General features: G+C 49.8%; 1 protein-coding gene across 1 annotated transcript; it reads right to left on the bottom strand.

Annotated features, from left to right (window-relative positions):
* Positions 1-130: 130 nt before the first annotated feature.
* On the bottom strand, positions 131-10,071 carry TOR1B (torsin family 1 member B). Its single transcript, XM_029062737.1, has 5 exons — positions 9,843-10,071; positions 5,783-6,048; positions 4,117-4,292; positions 3,479-3,606; positions 131-2,225 (listed from the first exon to the last, which is right to left on the bottom strand). The coding sequence occupies exons 1-5, from the start codon at positions 10,069-10,071 to the stop codon at positions 1,984-1,986; spliced, it is 1,041 nt and encodes a 346-aa protein (XP_028918570.1). The 3' UTR covers positions 131-1,983.
* Positions 10,072-12,501: the final 2,430 nt, after the last annotated feature.

Raw genomic sequence — 12,501 nt, 5'->3', positions numbered from 1 at the left:
CGGATTTGTCCTTCATTTGAATAATTTCCGATTTAGCCCTCGTCTTGTGAAGCAACGTTCAAACCCTCGTGAGAAACGTTTACCCATAGGCTATTTCAAGTTCCAAATCAAAGGCAACAGTCCAAAGGGCCAAGGTTACTCGTGTGTGGAGTTTATTGCATCATTAGTAAACAGGGAAAACCTCGCTATTGCGACCGGTCGTACAACATTTTAAAATTAACGTAACTAATGTCTCCAGTCTACCACATTCTGTACGCGAGCATAAAAAAAAGCAATGCGTTGGTTTATTTGACAAGCCAGTTTTCACAGTCTTCGACGTATAAGACTTGTTTATGCAGTAACTCCGAAAAGATTCACATCTCCAAAGTTAGGCCCCAGTTGCACCAAAACTATAGGTTTCTAGTGATGCACGTTCACTGGAGTCTAAGGTTTATTTCCCAAGGAACCGGGCACTGAATTTCTATCAGCCCCAGTTCTTCAGCTTATTCTGGGAACTGGCAGAAGCTCCAAATTGACCGTAGTCGACCTACAAGTGTTCTGTCATTGTGTAAGGCAAGCCAAAAATAAATTCACTTTTAAGATAACTCTAGGAGAAAGCAAATGCATTTTACCTCATCCCTCGGCTCCCCCTTGCTTAAAATTAGCACTCTCCTACTGTCTACGTAAATTTATAAAACAGTATCAAAAATACACCCTAAAAATATCCCGATTTCAGCTGTGTAGCAATCTGGCTTGAAGCGACACTTAAAGCACGAGTCAACTCTCATGAATGAGATCCGTGGATTTCCTACTCGATCGGTGAGGCAAACGAAAGCATTCCTATGTAAATAGTAACAGTCAGAAATGTTTCTCCGGCGAGTAGTGACCTAATTTCAAATCCACTGCCCTCGTTTTGATTTCTCTCGGGTAAAGCTGGGCCGGGACTCCGGGTGTGGGGCTTGAAGTTGAGAGAGAGGATGTATACATCAGAACGGGAAGGAGGGAGAGATGGGGGTGCCGGCAGTCGGCCGGTAAAAAATTACCACCGCGCAGCTAAAATGGGCAAAGGGACCAAAGAGGAGTTGTCCTCCCGTGCCGCGTGGGAGAGGTTAGTCTCCCCGACCACTGGACGCCCCCGTCGCTGAAGTCGCGTGGTTTAAATCACCCCGAGCGGAGCCGGTAGTGTTCAGATGCAGCCTTTAAGGCGCTTCTGTGTATTTTCGGTAGTGGAGTCTCCTGCCCCAGCCCTGGACGCCCAGCTCACCAATCAGAAATGGCTTAAAAGGAAGGGTTCAACTCTGGGGTGGCCCCAGTTTGACCCTAAGCATGGATGCAAGGGGGGGTCGGGCTGAGTTTGGCCTCTACGGGATCCTCTGTTGCGGGTTAATCCTGCTGCCCGCCTGCCGAGAGGCGACAATCCATTCTCAACGTCCCCTTTCAAGTCAAGAGACTCAGGCCGGAGACCGGTAGAGTGGCGGAGCTCCCGCTTTCGCAGTGCCCCGGTCTGGATTTAACAGCAGTAGGAGTTTGGGGGCGAACAGAACAGAAAAAAGACCGGGAAAATCCAGACGACAATTTACACCCAAAGCCAACAGCGTGCCTAATGGTAGCCTGGCTGGGGAAGCAAGTTCCAACGGACCCTTTCGATTAAAAAGCTACAACGATTCTAATACGCGGAGGCTTTGAGCTTACCAAGCCCCTCGGGTAAACTGCTAAGGTGCCCTTAAGTGGCCACAGCCGAGGCCGCCAACGAGCGGGGCGCTCAAAAAAGTGTTCGAATCCTCCCCCCGCTGAAATGGGAACGGTTGGGGCCGAGTCCTTCCACGGGGGGCAAGTTCCCCGATCACGTCCCCGACGTCCTTGCGCTTCCCCAAGGTAAATCGTGCAAAGGCGTACGCGCCACAGACGGTCTCAAGAAGTGCTTGGGAAGGGCAAAGGTGTCTGTCCGGACCCTCGTTTAGCTTTGCCCTTCGGTTAAAAAAAAAAAAAAAGTGTTTTAAAAGCTCAGTGGAAATCCAGCCTGGTCTGCACGGTTTTGCAGCCTTTGTCCGAATAGATTTTCTCATCTTTCGGGAAGAAGGTCATCTCGTCCGCGACCCTCGAGACGATTTCTTCATCCACGCCGTAGCCGCGGGACTTCATCTCCGCTCTCACGCACATTTTCACGTGTCTGTACTCCAGCGGCAGAAACGGGACAAAGTAATCAATGAGGTTTCGGTCTATTAGGCCACTGTGCCATAAGCCACCTGTGGAGCAAATGGAAACACGGTGAGGTTAGCAATCACAACACTAAAAGCTCCCACGCTTTTTAGGTAAATACAGTTCTCCAGAACGGTGTGAGACGCTAATGACGTTCTCTGGAAACAGGTCAAGGAACACCACAGTCCTACAGCATCCTCTAAGCTACCGTATCTTAATCATGGCTATTTTGGTCAGATGTGAAGTCATTTTTTCTTTTTTATGGTATTCATTAATGCTTAGTGTGTTCTGATCACTGTACTAGATTCTGGGGTAAATAATAAGACGACGAATAATCATGATACTCATAGAGAAGCAGCGTGGCTCAGTGGAAAGAGCCCGGGCTGGCGAGTCAGAGGTCATGGGTTCAAATCCCCGCTCTGCCACTTGTCAGCTGGGTGACTGTGGGCGAGTCGCTTCACTTCTCTGGGCCTCAGGTACCTCACCTGTAAAATGGGGATTAACTGTGAGCCTCACGTGGGACAACCTGATGACCCTGTATCTCCCCCAGCGCTCAGAACAGTGCTCTGCACATAGTAAGGGCTTAACAAATACCAACATAATTATTACGAGCTTACTTTGTGCCAGGCACTATTTTAAGCGCTGAGGTAGCTACCTGGTAATGAGGTTGGATACGGTCCCTGTCTCACCTGGGGCTCATTTTACAGGTGAGGTAACCAAGGCTCAGGGAAGTGAAGTGACTTGCCCAAGATCACACAGCAGACAAATGGCGGAGGCGGGATTAGAACCCAGGTCTTTCCGACTCCCAGGCCCATGATTCTAGCCACTAGGCCACGCTGCATCTCGAAATCACACTGAAGATTGTTAGTTTCACTCTTACCTCAGCTGTAAGGTGTTATTTCCAGATCGAAGATGGAGCCCGCGGCCTCTAAAACCCAAAAGTTAGAACTAAAATCCCAGCCCCAAAGCACGGCCATAGAGGTGCCCAGCTCTGTCTTCAGAGCAGCTTTATAGTGCGGGGGAGAAGAACCTCTGCTGGAAAAATAATGTTGGCATGTGTTTAGCGTTTACTATGTGCAGAGCACTGTTCTAAGCGCTGGGACAGATACAGGGTAATCAGGTCGTCCCACGTGAGGCTCACAGTCTTCACCCCCATTTTACAGATGAGGGAACTGAGGCAGAGAAGTGAAGTGACTTGCCCACAGTCACAAAGCCGCCAAGCGGCAGAGCGGGGATTCGAACCCTGCTCTTTCCACTGAGCCACGCTGCTTCCCGGGTTCACCTCTCCATATCTACTCACTGTGTTTATTATTGAAAACTCCCACGGACAACACAGGTTCCAGGTCTTTCAACTGAATTTCTTCCCTCTTCTTCCCTGATTTCCAAAAGTCGAGAGCCACTTTGGTTATGAGATCACCACCTGCATTGCTGAGTGAGAGATCAGAAAGGGATCGAAAACTCAAATCTTCAAAAAGATTTTCCGGTATAAAAATCACAGGGTTGTAATCTATTCATTTTTCAGGAATGCTACAGAGACTGAAATTTTAAAGAGTGGATGAAAATGACTGCAAGAGTGCTAGTCACTTAACTTCTCTGTGCCTCCGTTCCCTCATCTGTAAAATGGGGATTAAGACTGGGAGCCCCGCATGGGACAATCTGATTCCCTTGTGTCTACCCCAGCGCTTAGAACAGTGCTCTGCACACAGTAAGCGCTTAACAAATACCAACATTATTAGTATTACCCGGGCCTCATCTTTTCACTTTTTCCTCTTCGTTTGCCCGGTTTAAGGGCCATTATTTTTTTTTTTTTTATCAGACCACCCCTAAACAGAACCTCCTGTCCACTTATCCACTGTATTGCTCAAGAATCCCTCCCATGTACCGTCTTTGAAAACCACGAAGATCTTCCCCCTCCCCGCGCCCCCCCGACCTGCTAACCTGAGGAAGATGAAGATGGCATTCCGGTAGGAGACTCCGTCAATTTGCTCGTAGTAGTCTAGAAATGGCTTGATGGCGTCTATGAGCCCAGGGTGCAATTTATCCATCTCGTCAAATATGAAAACGGAGCTCGCACACGTGCTCACGTTACCCCGGATCCACTTCCGCAACTGATCCTGCACAGGAGAAAAATCCCAGATGAAAGGGAGCCCTCCCCGCTGCCTCTCAACTTCAGGAAGACGGAGAGACGGTTCTGGGGTTCTTGCCAAAATGAAAGATGCCTGTCTTATCTTTCCCTGCCCGGGGTACTCCGGCTTGACACTTTCCAAAAGTCCCCTTTTACTTGGTACAGGTAGAACTTTTCACTTCTAAAACGGCAGCAAGTTTCAATAATAAACACGGTGAGTAGATATGGAGAGGTGAACCCGGGAAGCAGCGTGGCTCAGTGGAAAGAGCAGGGTTCGAATCCCCGCTCTGCCACTTGGCGGCTTTGTGACTGTGGGCAAGTCACTTCTCTTCCAGGGAAGAGAAAGAGGTGAAGAAAGAAGGGTGCTCAATTTTAAAATAGTTCTCAGGTCTAAAACTTCTCCTTTATAGGCACCAAGGAGATGAAAAATGTGCACCAATTTCTTCCACTGTTCTTATAATCACGGTATTTGTTAAGCGCTTACTATATGCCAGGCACTCTACTAAATGCCGGGGTGGACGCAAACAAATCGGGTTGGACAGAGATACTATTAAGTATAAATGGACCACGACCATTCACTTCTCCCTAGCTGGAAACTCTCATAAAGCTATTTCACAAATAAATCGAGGCATGAGTCAAACAAGAAGCACTTAGACAAATTCAAGAGCCCGCGGTAGTTTCCGCTGATTTCACCAATCTCGGCAAAATCACAAATCGATCCTTTGAATGTAAATTATTCACAGTAAAATGCTTTTGTTCCTGCCCCGGTTTACTCGTAAATCACCAAGAAGGTTACCCATCCACACGAAGCTGTATCAAAGGAACCAAGGCAGTGAAGCCCTGGAAAATATTTTCTTCCCGAAGAAGGAAAGGACGTGAGAAACTGCCCAACTGTCTCTCTTCCTATTCCTTAAGTTTCAATTTCCCCGAGAAGACTGCAGCTAATTCCTTTTCCAGTTAGGTTTCTATTTCTTATTCGTCCTCCTTTAACATGTTTGTTTACATTTACTCTGCCCCGATTATCACCTCCTTTAAATCGCATATTACAAAAGATACTGTCCCCACATTTCTAGCCACACCAGTCAATTCTATCAAGGTCAAAATACACCGTATTGAGGTCTATTTCTACAGGATTTTCCCACAAAATTGAGGAGTGTCACTAAGACACCCTAAGATCTTTATCGCCGAGCCGCTCCTGTGTGCAGACCAAGAAAGGAAGGACCTACTCTATTTTTAAAAGGATTTCACCGTATTGAGGGACTTCGCTGTATTTTTTAATACAGTGTATTAAATATTTTCATGTATAATACATAGTAAATATTTTAATTCCTATTTCACCGCATTCAGGAAATGCCGATTTTTTTACGAGGGCTCCAGAATAACCGGGCACAAAGAATACAGAGGTGAAGCCGCGGTTTTTCCCGCCCCGAGTCCCGGGTTCGGTGATCTGTGAAATCACTGAGAAGCGGTGTCTCTTGCCTGATATAGTTTCGTCTGCTGCTCATGAGGGAAGTGAAGGGTGGACACGAATAAGTGGACAAAACTGCTCTTCAAGCCTTTCGAGTGCAGGTTTTCGGCCACGATCTGGCTAACGAAGTTCTTGCCGGTGCCCGCCCAGCCATGCAGAGAAAGGGTCAGTGGTTTCTTGGGGTTCTTGTTGTTCCTGAAGCCGGTGAGCGCTTTGTGAATCACTTCCTTGGCAAGATGCTGTCCAAATAGCTTGTCCTCCAGGTCTGATTTCAATGCTGGGCCCATCACCCCGGTGAAGAGAAAAAAGACAAAACGTTAAGCCCGGCCCGGTGCCGCTGGACTTGGGTTCTCGGGAAAAGGTAAACTGTCAAATCCTATTTTTCACGACGACCTGAAGGAAGCGGGCATTTTACACGCAAGGTGGGGGGGGGGGGGTGCCCTAAAGCCAAAGACACAAACGGCTTTCATGGCGTCTTCGAAAAACTGAGACGTCTAAACGTCACACGCGGCGCTCTGCGAAGCGCTCCGTAGCCTTTCCCACCCCCCTCCAACCTGATGTGACTTTTCACCAATTTGTTGCCCTGCTTTCGTGTTTAGTTGCTTCTTTTTGGAAAAACGACTTTTAAAGCGTTTCTTTATTAAGACCTATTTGCCGTTCTCAACTCGGCCTCCAATAAAACCTTTTAGCAGCCTTTTAAGCTAACTTTCCCATTTCTTCTTAATTTGACAGTTAAATCCAGGGCCAAAGACTGCCAAAATAATGCCACAGGAGAAGCAAGCGTGACCTGGGTTCTAATTCCGGCTGTGCCGCTTGCCCGCAGTGGAGCCTTGGACACGAATCTCTCTGTGCCTCAGTTACCTCATCTACAAAATGGGGATCCGTTGCCCATTCTCCCCCATTTAGGACTGTTAGCCCCATGTGGGAAAGGGATCGTGCCCCATTTGAGCGTTTAGTAAGTGCTTTTCCAAGGTCACACGGCAGACACGTGGCGGGGGCCGGGATTAGAACCCACAACCTCTGACTCCCAGGCCCGTGCTCTTTCCACTAGGCCACGCTGCTTTTCGAATCACCGCTGAGTGACCGATGGAGTCGGCAGACACATTCCTTGCCCACGAGGCGCTTACAATCCGGAGGGGGGCCCGACAGACATTTATATAAATCGATTACCGATCTAGGGCGCGGGCCTGGGAGGCGGAGGGATCTGGGTTCGCTTCACTTCTCTGTGCCTCAGTTCCCTCACCTGTAAGATGGAGCTTAAGACTCAGAGCCCTAAGTGGGACAGGGATTGGGTCCATTCCAATTATTCTGAATCGACTCCAGTGCTTAGAACAGTGCCTGGCACATACTAAGCGCTCAACAAATACGATTATAATTATTATCATCTGCAAAATGGGAACGAAATCTGTGACTCCCATGTGGGACAGAGATTATATTCACCCCAATTCTACCCCAGCGCTTAATACAGTGCCTAGCACATAATAAGCGCTTAACAAATACAATTATTACTATCATTATCTATAAAATGGGGATGAAGATTGTGACCCTCATGTGGGACAGGGCCTGTTCCCACATTGCTCGCCTTACATCTTAACCCTGCGCTTAGTACAGTGCCTGGAACGTAGTAAGCACTTAAATACAATCAGTCTCATCATTATTTATAAAATGGTGATGAAGACCGTGACCCCCCCCACGTGGGACAGCGACCGTCTCCACCCCGATCGCCTTGTATCTACTCCGGCGCTCAGTACAGTGCCGGGCACATAGTAAGTGCTTAACAAATATGATTATTACTAGCTGTAAAAAGGGGGTTGAAGACCGTGACCCCCGAGTGGGACAGGGATTGTGTCCACCCCGATCGCCTTGTATCTACTCCGGCATTCAGTACAGCGCCGGGCACTTAGTAAGCGCTTAAGAAATACGGTTCTCATCTGTAGCCATAGTAAGCGCTTAAGAGATAGTTATCATCATCTGCAGAATGGGGATGAAGACCGTGCCCCCACATGGGACAGCGAATGTACCCACCCCGATCGCCTTGTATCTCCTCGGGCGCTCGGCACAGTGCCGGGCTCACAGGAAGCGCTTATCAGATACGATTATTATCATCATCTGTAGAAGGGGGATGAAGAATGTGACTCCCACATGGGACAGCAGATGTATTCACCCCGACGGCCTTGTACCTCCTCCGGCGCTCAGTAGAGCGCCGGGCCCATAGTACGCGCTTCCCAAATCCGAGTTTAAAAGGGTGGAAAGAAAAGGAAAGAAAAGGGCCAAGTGTCATGGGTCGGGGGCAGAGGGGTCCACCCCTCTGCCACTTGTCAGCTGGGTGACTGTGGGCGAGTCACCACTTCTCTGGGCCTCAGTTCCCGCATCTGTAAAATGGGCATTTAGATTGTGAGCCTCACGTGAGACAACCTGATTCCCCTGTATCTCCCCCTGCGCTCAGAACAGTGCTAGGCGCATAGTAAGCGCTTAAATACCAACGTGATTATTATTATTCTCTGGGTCTCGGTGCCCAGAGGGAGTAACGTGTATCTCCCCCAGCGCTTAGAACAGTGTCCTGCACCTAGTAAGCGCTTAACAAATACCAACATGATTATTAAAATGGGGATAAAGACTGGGAGCCTCCCCAGCGCTTAGAACAGTGCTCTGCACAGAGTAAGCGCCCAACAAATACCAACACGCTTATTAAAATGGGGATAAAGACTGGGAGCCTCCCCAGCGCTTAGAACAGTGCTCTGCACAGAGTAAGCGCCCAACAAATACCAACATGCTTATTAAAATGGGGATAAAGACTGGGAGCCTCCCCAGCGCTTAGAACAGTGCTCTGCACCTAGTAAGCGCTTAATAAATACCAATACGCTTATTAAAATGGGGATAAAGACTGGGAGCCTCCCCAGCGCTTAGAACAGTGCTCTGCACCTAGTAAGCGCTTAATAAATACCAATACGCTTATTAAAATGGGGATAAAGACTGGGAGCCTCCCCAGCGCTTAGAACAGTGCTCTGCACCTAGTAAGCGCTTAATAAATACCAATACGCTTATTAAAATGGGGATGAAGACTGGGAGCCTCCCCAGCGCTTAGAACAGTGCTCTGCACCTAATAAACGCTTAACCAAATACTAACACGCTTATTAAAATGGGGATGAAGCCTGGGAGCCTCCCCAGCGCTTAGAACAGTGCTCTGCACAGAGTAAGCGCTTAACGAATACCAACACGCTTATTAAAATGGGGATGAAGCCTGGGAGCCTCCCCAGCGCTTAGAACAGTGCTCTGCACCTAGTAAGCGCTTAATAAATACCAATACGCTTATTAAAATGGGGATGAAAACTGGGAGCCTCCCCAGCGCTTAGAACAGTGCTCTGCACCTAGTAAGCGCTTAACCAAATACTAACACGCTTATTAAAATGGGGATGAAGCCTGGGAGCCTCCCCAGCGCTTAGAACAGTGCTCTGCACAGAGTAAGCGCTTAATAAATACCAACACGCTTATTAAACTGGGGATGAAGCCTGGGAGCCTCCCCAGCGCTTAGAACAGTGCTCTGCACCTAGTAAGCGCTTAACCAAATACTAACACGCTTATTAAAATGGGGATGAAGCCTGGGAGCCTCCCCAGCGCTTAGAACAGTGCCCTGCCCCTAGTAAGCGCTTAACAAACACCGACACGCTTATTAAAATGGGGATAAAGACTGGGAGCCTCCCCAGCGCTTAGAACAGTGCTCTGCACCTAGAAAGCGCTTAATAAATACCAATACGCTTATTAAAATGGGGATGAAGCCTGGGAGCCTCCCCAGCGCTCAGAACAGTGCCCTGCCCCTAGTAAGCGCTTAACAAACACCGACACGCTTATTAAAATGGGGATAAAGACTGGGAGCCTCCCCAGCGCTTAGAACAGTGCTCTGCAGCGAGTAAGCGCTCAACAAACACCAACAGGCTTATTAAACTGGGGATGAAGCCTGGGAGCCTCGTGGGGGCCCAGCCCATTCCCCTGCGTCTCCCCCAGCGCTTAGGACAGTGCCCTGCACCTCGTAAATGATAACTGATGAGTTATCATCAGTGTCGTTGTCCTTACCCGTGGCGTTGAGGGGCCGCTCGTCGCGGCAGCACTCGACGAAGCGGCAGTAGAAGTCGGGGTAGGAGAGGTATCCGGTGAGGGCGGAGGCGGCCCCGATGGCGATGCCCAGGCTGATGGGCTCGAAGGACTGGGCCGGGCCGGCCAGGCCCAGCAGGGCGGGCAGCAGCAGGGCGAGCGGAGGACCGGCCGGGCGCGGGGGGAGCGGCGGCGGCCATGGCGGAGGCATGGCGGCCTGGCCAGGCCCCCCCCGGCCCGGCCCTGTTGCTCACAAGGACCGCACTTCCGGTCGACGCCATCTTGGGCGGCCCATCTGAGGCCCAGCCCAACCCTCCCTTGGTCACCCTCCCTCGGTCACCCTCCCTTGGTCACCCTCCCCTGAATCCAAATACTAATGAGGGCGCGCTGTTAATAATCCTAATGTTGGTATTTGTTAAGCGCTTCCTATGTGCAGAGCGCTGTTCTAATCGCTGGGGCAGATACGGGGGAATCAGTTGGGCCCACGTGAGGCTCACCGATAATCCCCATTTTACAGATGAGGTAACCGAGGCACAGGGAAGTGAAGTGACTCGCCCGCGGTCACACAGCGGACAAGTGGCAGAGCCGGGAGTCGAACCCATGACCTCTGACTCCGAAGCCCACGCTCTTTTCACTGAGCCACACTGCTTCTCCGCTGTTCTAAGCACTGGGGGAGATACACGTTACTCCCTCTGGGCACTGAGACCCAGAGGATAGTAATAATAATTATAATAATGTTGGTATTTGTTAAGCGGTTACTATGTGCACTGTCCTAAGCGCTGGGGGAGACACAGGGGAATCAGGTTGTCCCACGTGGGGTTCACGGTCTTAATCCCCATTTTTTACAGATGAGGTCACTGAGTCCCAGAGAAGTGAAGTGACTTGCCCACCGTCACACGGCCGACAGGTGGCAGGGCCGGGATTCGAACCCATGACCTCCGACTCCAAAGCCCGTGCTCTTTCCACTGAGCGGTATTTCTTCGGCGCTTATTATAATAAAATTGGTATTTGTTAAGCGCTTACTCTATGCAGAGCACTGTCCCAAGCACTGGGGTAGATACAGGGTCATCAGGTTGTCCTACGTGAGGCTCACAGTCTCCATCCCCATTTGACAGATGAGGGAACCGAGGCCCAGTGAAGTGACTCGCCCACGGTCACACAGCTGTGTGCAGGGCACTGTTCTAAGCGCTGGGGGAGATACAGGGTCTTCAGGTGGTCCCACATGCGGTTCACAGTCTTCATCTCCATTTTCAAAATCACGTTACTGTGATGGGCACTGTCTGTTAGTACACGTGTTACCGGTTAGTGATCACGTTACCATGTGCAGAGCACTGTTCTGAGCACTGAGGTGGTCCCAGGGGAGGCTCCCATTCTTCCTCCCCCTTTTAATAACTATGGTGGTATTTGTTAAGCGCTTACTAGGTGCAGAGCACTGTTCTAATAGCTGGGGGAGAGACAGGGGAATCAGGTGGTCCCACATGAGGCTCCCAGTCTTCATCCCCATTTTCAAAATCACGTTACTATGCTGGGCACTGTCTGTTAGTACACGTGTTACCGGTTAGTGATCACGTTACTATGTGCAGAGCACTGTTCTGAGCACTGAGGTGGTCCCAGGGGAGGCTCCCACTCTTCCTCCCCCTTTTAATAACTATGGTGGTATTTGTTAAGCGCTTCTAGGGGCAGAGCACTCATCTAAGCGATCAGGTGGTCCCACGGGAGGCTCCCAGTCAATCCCCCTTTTAATAATCACGTTGGTATTTGTTAAGCACTTACTCTGTGCAGAGCACTGTCCTAAGCGCTGGGGGAGATACAAGGGACTCAGGGGGTCCCACGGGAGGCTCCCAGGCTTCATCCCCATTTTAATAATCTTGTTACTATGAGGTGTACTGTTTGTTAGTACACCTGTTTCTTGTTAGCGATCATGTTATGTGCAGAGCACTGTTCTAAGCACTGAGGTGGTCCCACTGGAGGCTCCCAGTCTTCATCCCCATTTTAGTAATCATGTTGGTGTTTGTTAAGCGCTCACTATGTACAGGGCACTGTTCTAAGCGCTCAGGTGGTCCCACGAGAGGCTCACAGTCAATCTCCATTTTAATAATCATGTTGGTATTTGTTAAGCACTTACTAGGTGCAGAGCCCTGTTCTAAGCGCTGAGGTGGTCCCACGGGAGGCTCCCAGTCTTCATCCCCATTTTAATAATCATGTTGGGGTTTGTTAAGCTCTTACTAGGTGCAGAGCACTGTTCTAAGCGCTGGAGGAGATACAGGGTTATCAGGCGGTCCCACGGGAGGCTCCCAGGCTTCATCCCCATTTTCCAGATGAGGGAACTGAGGCCCAGAGATGTGACCTGCCCACCGTCTCACAGCTGACAAGGGGCAGAGTCTGGATTCGAACCCATGACCTCTGACTCCCAAGCCCGGGCTCTCTCCACTGAGCCATGCTGCATCGTCATCATAATGCTGTTGGGATTTAAATAAAATAAATAAACTGTGGTATCTGTTAAGTCCTTACTCTGTGCCGAGCACCATTCTAAGCGCTGGGGGAGATACAAGGACATCAGGTTGTCCCACGTGGGGCTCCCGGTCTTCATTCCCATTTTCCAGATGAGGGAACTGAGGCCCAGAGAAGTGAAGTGACTTGC

This window comes from Ornithorhynchus anatinus, chromosome 4 (genome assembly GCF_004115215.2).
Source record: "Ornithorhynchus anatinus isolate Pmale09 chromosome 4, mOrnAna1.pri.v4, whole genome shotgun sequence".
NCBI classification, from domain to species: Eukaryota; Metazoa; Chordata; class Mammalia; order Monotremata; family Ornithorhynchidae; genus Ornithorhynchus; species Ornithorhynchus anatinus.
The sequence above is the reverse complement of the archived record's forward strand: the minus strand, read 5'-3'. Positions and strand labels throughout refer to the sequence as shown.